Source organism: Salarias fasciatus, unplaced genomic scaffold, assembly GCF_902148845.1.
Source record: "Salarias fasciatus unplaced genomic scaffold, fSalaFa1.1, whole genome shotgun sequence".
Taxonomy (NCBI): Eukaryota; Metazoa; Chordata; class Actinopteri; order Blenniiformes; family Blenniidae; genus Salarias; species Salarias fasciatus.
Genome location: NW_021941265.1, coordinates 9,326 through 17,687, shown reverse-complemented (window position 1 = coordinate 17,687; position 8,362 = coordinate 9,326). Strand labels below are relative to the sequence as shown.

Here is an 8,362-nt window from a genome sequence, read left to right as displayed (position 1 = left end):
AACGGGAGATACATCGGTAGACAAGAACAATGACACAGAGTGGGCCCGGGGCCGGCGTGACAGAAGGCATCAGAGGGACAGGATCAGACGTGGACGGAGGACGGCGCTGAAGAGACTGGGTGTGAGGAAACAGAGAGATCACATGAGGAGATTTCGTCTTTATTTTCACCGGGACAGAGATGATAATTGCAAATACAAAGCTGTAGAAATCCATATGTGTTTAAATTCAACACATGACTTGGTTAAAGCTCTTGAAGCACCCGAGCCTCACGTGTCGTCTGCAGGACAGCGGCCTGCAGCCTCTCTGCCGTTCAGTTTGGTGAATGACTCTGAACACCGACGCCATGCCACAGAACTCTCACTCTCATGCTGCCGGTGTGCAGGAGATGCCAGTTGTCTGCACTGACTGGGAGGATGTGGGAACTGGACAAACTTTACAGCAACTTGGAGGTCGTTTGGGAACTCTGCAGGTGGAGAATCGACCACTTGGCGCCATCTTGTGGTGAAAATCTGAACTGTAATTTATTAAAACATTGTCAAATGAATTAATTCTCAGACAGAATCTCGGATGAGTGGAGGAGACAAGAATCAGGAACAATTTGACATTCATCGACTTGCTCAAGGACACTTCAGCATGAGGACAGATAAGAAACTGAACCTGCAACTTTACTTTGTGCTAAAAATTTGCCAGAAATAGAAAATGCAAAACAAAGGTTGCCGCTTGTTCAGCTTTGACTAGAAATGGTTTTACATATTCTTACTGTTTATTCAAATGCCGCAAAACATTTTCTCTCATTTCCATTTCTGCCATTGTGCCCGGGGGACAATCCAGGCCTTGTCCTCCGCCTCCACTCCTCCTCTCTCGTCTCACGCTGCCCTTCTGTCCTCGCTCCGTCCTCCAGCCTCCTGGAGTTCAGACGACTCCTCTGATTTCAGCTCTCGTTCCTCCTCTGCTGCTAAAACCAACATGTCGTCTACTCTGAGGAGGAAAATAATCATTTTTTTCATTTTCTTTTCACGTTTTAGATATTTTAACCACATTCAGTACATTGAAACACGGGGTGCTTATCTTAAAGGTACCATAAAAAACATCAAATAACGTTCTTTCCCCTGCCCTCTGGAGGATCACGTCTGGAAATTTGTCCGGAGATAGCATCACAAGTTAAAAAGCACATAACACACATGTTGTCTGATAATGGCTTTATATTCCTGTTACCATGATGCATGACACTTTTGATTACACACACATATTTCCAGTGTACAGTACAGCAAACCACCAAAATGGAAATTCCAAACAGCACGTCATTAAATTTCTCTGTTGTTGCATGTTTCAAAAGTTTAATGAAGAAAAAAAACAAAACAGTTTGATGATTTAGGGTCAAGTTACATCCCTGAAAATGTCTTTCTTCCTTTTAAACCTCTTATTTATACAAAAGAAACATTTATTATTGCACAAAACCCCAAAGACGTGTACGTCGACTGTATCGCACAAAGAAAAGCTCACAGAGTTTCAGTCTCATAATCACGAAGCATTAAGGGATTAGGTCTTGATCTTGAAGAATTTCAGGGTCATGCTTCGGCTGCTTCTAAACATCTATATGATGCTTTATTCCATCACAAATGAAACATTTTCTTCTCAGAGAAGGAAAAAAAATGACAGTGAATGTGCAAATAAACGTATTCGATAAGCACTGAGGATGCTATCAGTCGCCGTTGTCTCTGCTCGGCTGCCTCTCTGTTCCCTGAGAAATGAAAACACTGGTCTGAAGGAAGTTTCGAGCAGGTTTACAGCATTATGTGTTAAGGCCAGACCCATAATGAACTGCCTCGCCCTTTCACTGCTTTGGATCAGCACCCACACTGTTGCATCGCTGTTTGTTTCTCGGTTTCTCAAAGACGCACACAGATTCATTTCAGTACAGATATTCAGAATACTAATGAATGCCATATACATGCAGCTCACCTCTGAAAAGACTGGTATTACTATATGGTTATTTGAATTTAGAGAAACGCTCTGCCGATGGAGTAAATCTGCTAAAGCAGAGCGTAGCTACAAGGACGCCGGCGACACAACGACTGCGTTAATTTGACGTTAACACTGAGATGACGGTTCAACAGTCATCCTTGTAGATCTGCTTCACCCTCTTTGTTATTGATTCCACGAGGCAGAATGAGGTTACAGTCATGATGAAGCAGTGGAAAACCTCTTCCTAACTTACTGGAAACACTCACTCCGAGCTTCAGCGGTTTCTAAACACAGCAAGCAGACGTGGACTGGTTCATTGTTTCGGGGAACACAGCTCTGGGGGGGGGGGGGGGGGTTGGGGAGGAAAGCGTATGGCTGTGGCGTCCCTGTCGGACCTCATGCTGGTGTAGGTTTCTCTCGTAAAGTCAAGCAGTGGATTAGGTATCGGTGTTGGGTGGTGAGGAGCGTGCCGGCCCCTGTCCCCGCCTGACACGACACGTGTGGCCTTTTGTTCCAGACGGCGCCGTAACACCTGATCCCACCCCCGTGTCCGCCGCCGCGACATTTGATGCAGCGGGAGAGGAGCCCGTCGACACCGAGACCCCCTGAGGACGGGTCACTTTGGTTAAGGTGTTCTTCAAAATGTTCTTTCAAAGAGTTGAGATTGAAGCTGAAGTTACATTTTGAAATCCGGCATTTTGGGAATAATCTTGTGTTAAGGGAAAACTCTTCACTTGTCCATATCTGCAGTTTCATCTGAGAAAATTCATGGAGAGGCACTAAAGAACACCTAATATCATGTTATGTCACATTTACGTCATTAAAATACATATTTTAAAGTGAAATGCTTCACATTCTAGCTCCAGAAATATATTTTCATTCATTAACTCGCAATTTCAACAAGAAAGTCGTAGAGATGTTTCCATAATGTAGAACTATTGCTCGGCTGAAGTGAGGTGTGTCCTGCTTCTCGCGACCCTTTGACCCTCATCTCTCCTCCATGATTTTCTTCAGACAGTCCACGATGTCCTCGCCGCTGACCCAGGGGGCGATGTTCCCCTTGAACTGCTGCATCTGCGGCAGCAGCCTGTGCATGGGGAAGCCCCTCCTGGGGAAGGCGGTGTCGCGGGGCCCCAGGGCCAGCGAGGGGCAGACGTCGTTGGCCCCGTCGCCGACGTAGAACACCCTCTGGAAGGGCGCCCCCCCGCGCTCCGCCTGCCGGCTCGACAGGTACTCCCGCAGGACGGCCTGCTTGCACATGTTGTCCGGGCAGCGGGGGCAGGAGTGCGAGTGGAAGGGCAGCAGCACCAGCCGGCCGCTCTCGTCGAAGCTGGCCGGGTTGGTGAAGATCTTGGTGAAGAGCTGCCGCACGCCGGCGTGCTCCAGCCACGACTCGATGAAGTACGTGTTGGCGTCGGAGAGCACCACCAGCTCGAAGTCGCGCTGGTGGCTGCGCAGGTACTGGAAGAGGCGCAGGAGGCCCGGGTTGGGCGGGATGCGCTCCACCGAGGCGTGGATGGAGGCCCTGGACACGCCCTGCTCCGCCATGTAGGCCAGCACCTTCTGCATGAACTCGTTGTAGTGGCCCTCGCGGTAGCTGCTCCGCAGCCAGGCGGGCAGCTGCTGGCCCGGCAGCGCGCGCAGCACGGCGTCGTCGCTGCTCTCGCAGATGATGGTCTCGTCGAAGTCGAACAGCACCAGGAAGCGCTGCTCCGGCGCGGCGGCGCGGGAACGGCCGGACGGCGCCGCCATCTTGGTCTCTGTGGAAAAAAGAAAAAGAAAAAACAGGGTCAAATGATTCAATTAGAGAAGGATCTTTGTTATCAAGTGCAACAATTAGTCTAAATATAAGAATTAAACAACAGGAGGTCCATAAAGAAAGATGCTAATTAATCCAGTGTTATCAGCGCAGCATCAGACAAAGGCTGGCTCTGAGAGAATGTTCTTAATCACGGCCCGAGTGGACGGGAAGCATGTGTTTACACCAGGAACGGAAGCGGAGAGAGCTTTAACCAAACAACAGGAAAATATAAACAATATCGCCATTACAGCATGGTCCTTTAACTGCAAAATACATTGAAGTCTCACCTCTGGAGTTTCCAAATTGCTGCCTTACCATTTGCCAGATTCTTTTTTGAGAACTTTAGTTCCTAAACGTCTCATCTGGAAACGCTGCCAGCTGTGTGTTTACATATCTGATGTGTCTGGAGGCATGCCGCAACTTGAGTGAAGGCAGAGGAACATAAAGCTAATCTGATCAGGAAGTGTGCTGAAACTCTTTAAATCAGTTCTCCTCAGAGGGATATTTATAATTCTGCTACAGATGGAATAAAAAAACGAGTGAAATAATGTTCTGCATCTTTATGTCAAATGAGCTAAAGAATGTTGAAACTCATAATAAATAAGATCAATAAAAAGGAGGTTACAGAGACACAACAGCTGGAAACAGCTGAAAAACAACACAATAAACAGGGACAGCATGTTTAAGCCATCTAATAGGCAGAAACTGTGCTAACATTTACTAAACGTGCTGTTACAGAGACTAAATTTCACTCAATTTTAAGTAACAGTGTTGCCAATAAAGTCTTAATTATTTTTTAACCTCATTATTGTATAATAATACAGTAATACAGTATTATCAACAGTGGTCAGCAAATTATCTTTACCAGTACAGATCTACTGCACATTTGAATAAGAAGTAGTATACCTTAATCAATAATAAGTGGTTTAAACATCAATGCAACAGTTTTAAAATGAAGTAGGTCACCCTGGGTTGAGTCTCCTTAGGTTTAAAGACACCAATTAAAAAAACAAACAAACAATTAAATGTGCAAAAAACTGTTTAAAATATAATTTAACAAGAGTAATTTCATGGAAATTTGTTTTGTCAATAATTACATCTATAACTACATAATTTGCATCTCCTGAAGAAACTGTAAACCGAGCTCTACACATAAATTTCAGACGCCAACCACAGAGTAATGACAAAGCTAAAATAACCTTTCACATAAAAATACACCGTGATAAAGATGACATAATAAAGAGACGGATTAACGCACCACGTCCTGTTTAAGATTAAGAATTAAATAGGTCATGTGCTTTAATCCCAGTGTTTGATTCAGACTTCTAGTGCAACCTGAGTAACAGTGAAAATGTGAACTGAGAAAATAATAAACCCTCCATCAACATCAACGACACGGCGGAGTCAAAAATAATCCGTGTTTCGGTAATCTGAAGCGGTGACAGCAGCGACCTTCACGTCCTGTAATCTACAGTCTGCCCGCAGCACCAGGCCACATTATTAATAGTGCATATTTACACAGTAAGCTGTCTAATTTTAACCCGGGCGCGCTATTCCTGCAGAGGACCGGCGGCTCCGAGCCATCGCGGCAGGCATTAGTCACCGGGATGTGTGTGTCTCTGTGTGTGTGTGTGTGAAAATGCATGTTTGAGAATAGCAGCAGAGGCCTTACCGCCGGTGGGTTCGGTGCCCGGGTCCAGCTCCGGGTCCAGCTCCAGCTCCAGCTCCGGCAGCATCCCACACTGACGCGCTGCGCTCCGCTCCGGTGCGTAAAAGAGGAGAGTCCCGCAGGCGCGCGCAGGGCTTCCCTCTTTAAAAGGACGCTCGGTCAAGTCACAGTCTGCAATCCCGGCACACACGGCCGCCGCTTTTCAAAATCAAAGCCCCCATTTGTGCGCGGCGGCTTCCCGGTAATCAGCCGGGGAGATAATGCAATCAGCGGAGGAGGAGACGCTGCGGCGCGGCCGCTGCTCACGTGCTGACGGACGGACTGAGGAAGGATGCAAATGAAACGGCTGTTTAATCACATCTAATCAAGAATGTGTGAAAAACAGATCCACTGGATTTAATCTGAAATGTTCAAGGTGCATTTTGAGAATAGAATAGACACAGGCATAATCTTGACTGTGTTGTTTAAACACCAAATACATTGATTGGTGCAGCATTATATGATTATGTACATTCAGTTCATTTGCCTTTCATTAAATTAACCTTTCCATCTAGTTAGTTCAGTCAAATGGATTATTTACACTTACTCCATAAAGGTGAAACACTTTAAATTACCAAAATTCAACCTTGTTGAATGAACTAATATGGGTTCCATCTGATTAATTTGTTTTGGTCTTGTTAAATGAATTAATTTTGTTTTTATCCTTTATGCCAATATTACTTCAAGGCACTTCCATGATAAGAAAAAGGCCAAATGCATTAATATTTGTTTTTATTTCATTTGACCACAATAGTCAAGAAGTCTGCAAACAGACAAAGAACATCAAATTACGAAAATAAAATGAGTGTCCAGTGCTTGAAGATCAGAAGTAGCGCTTTGCACCAATAGTGTTGTAAATTGCATCTTGTGAGGTTTTTAAACATTTAAAACATTTTTCTTTAAATTAATGTAAAGAAAAAAAAACACTTCTTCAGGACTTGCATAACCTGACATCTCAAGTTTCAAAAATTGCAGTACACAAGTAATCAAACGCATCCATATTTAAAAGTCAGGGACGTAACATTTCACAAGCTTTTTTCAACAACATGAAACATGTAAATGTAACTGACCCGATTAATTAGTTGAATGAAAATAGATTAATGCTTGTTATTTTTGATCGATTCTGGTAAGTATTCCTAAGGTATCTCTCTCAGCATTGCAATATGGCATATTGTGTTGAACCCACTGAACCTTGCAGGACTTCTAATTCCAAACTTCAAGAATTGCACACAAAAAAAAAAAAAATCTAAATTGCACAGATTTGGCCAAAGGCTTCTGTTAGCACTCTAGAATGTTCATTCAAGAAGCTTGTTTTTCAGAAAATGTGCCTTGGCAGACAATCTCTGCCCATCCAGATTCAGCAGAATCTTCTGAAGGACTTCAAAGGTCTATGCTCTTAGTCTCACTTTGTGTATAACACACCATACATTCTTTAATGAGCTTTTCATGATCGTTGTTCAAGTAGATACACAAGGACCTGACGGTACATGCTCTTCTTTTGTGCATTGAGCCATCCTGATGGGGGTGAAAAAGGAGTCCATTTCGACAAAATGTAACATTTGAGACATTTGAAACCTGCATCCAACAACTGCACAAAGAACCTTCCCATTCTTGTGTGCACTGCCACATACAGGTCACTGGGTGCGTTTACATGCAGTCTATAACCCTTTATTAACCCTTTCTTAACCGGAATATTAGCAATAACCCGGTTTCGCACAGCCATGTAAACACCTGCAAAAACCCGAATATGCTCATATTCCTGTTTTTAAAAACCCAAATATTACCCATGGGTTACTCCTTTTCAAACCCGAATTTCTGGTCATATAAACACGCATCGAAAAGGGCATGAAATACTGTTCTGTGCATGCCCTATCCACAAGTAATTCTGTGTTTTACAGGAAGTGTTTGAAAACATGGCAGGACGCAGAGCCCCACACTTTTGGAGCGAGGACGAAACCACACATCTTATTAACGTGGTAAAAGATAGAAAAATCTTCATGACATTTCTAGATGGCCGGAAGTGCCGCGACAGTGAAATATATTGCAGGGTGAGCGAGAGAAGCTACGGGAAGCCGGCTTTGTACGAATGCCTGACCAGATAAAACATCGCTGGAAAACTCTGAAGAAAGCGTACTACAAGGCTAAGAAGCACAACGGCACCAGCGGGTCCGACCCATCAACCTTCCCCCAGTTCGATCTCATGGATGAGATTATGGGCCAAAGACCAATAACTACTTCCCCAAACAGCAGGGTTGATGTGGGCTTTGGGGACGAAGAACAACGTGAGGACGGTAAGTTAGCTATTAGCTGCTTAAGTCTGCTAGCAAAACAATGCAAATATAAAAAACTCTACATACTAGTAAAACAACTACTTCCTCTGTCTGTTTTGTAACAACTGGCGGGCTGCCTGCCTTGTCCATGCCTCTATATGCTCCTGCTGTTGCATGCTATGTGTTTAAATATATATTACAACTTCAATTTGGCCAGAGCAACTCATGAAAATTGTGCTTTTGGCTATTGCTGACATGTTTACGGTCCGCTGTAGATTAATATGCACTGCCCCTGATAAATAAATCAATTTCACCTTGTAGAGAGACTGAAAGGAGAAGGAAAAAAAACATTAGAAAATGATGACATTAAATGCTGAATATACCCAGCAGACTGGTGTGGGGGGCAACTAATAACAATATACCAAAATGTCATCATTATTTCATTTTAGTATTTTTTTTTTAAGAAGACAACGTTCTCTGAGTTCATTCTCAATTCTTTCAAGTCTTGTTTTTATTTTGAGTAAAAAATTTTTTTTTTAAATACCCAAACAGTAATGTTACATATATATTACCTAACCATGGAGAGGAAGTTAAATCTTCAGAGCATGGAGGGACTG

The 8,362-nt window shown here is 43.8% G+C and overlaps 1 protein-coding gene across 2 annotated transcripts; it reads right to left on the bottom strand.

Annotated features, from left to right (window-relative positions):
* Positions 1 to 1,191: 1,191 nt before the first annotated feature.
* Positions 1,192 to 5,542, bottom strand: LOC115384630 (probable phosphatase phospho1). 2 transcript variants are annotated; one of them, XM_030086866.1, is made up of 2 exons: positions 5,440 to 5,542; positions 1,192 to 3,726 (listed from the first exon to the last, which is right to left on the bottom strand). In XM_030086866.1, exons 1-2 carry the CDS (start codon positions 5,501 to 5,503, stop codon positions 2,954 to 2,956), a joined length of 837 nt encoding a protein of 278 aa, XP_029942726.1. In that variant the 5' UTR covers positions 5,504 to 5,542; the 3' UTR covers positions 1,192 to 2,953. The 2 variants fall into 2 exon arrangements, with proteins under 2 accessions (XP_029942726.1, XP_029942727.1); XM_030086867.1 differs by lacking the exon at positions 5,440 to 5,542 and adding an exon at positions 4,055 to 4,078.
* Positions 5,543 to 8,362: the final 2,820 nt, after the last annotated feature.

Bases quoted from the DNA above. Each gene is read 5' to 3' on its own strand.
- LOC115384630 (XM_030086866.1), bottom strand. From the start codon at position 5,503: ATGCTGCCGGAGCTGGAGCTGGAGCTGGACCCGGAGCTGGACCCGGGC. The intron at 3,727-5,439 runs GTAAGGCCTCTG...TTTTTTCCACAG, and splicing joins GGGCACCGAACCCACCGGCG to AGACCAAGATGGCGGCGCCG.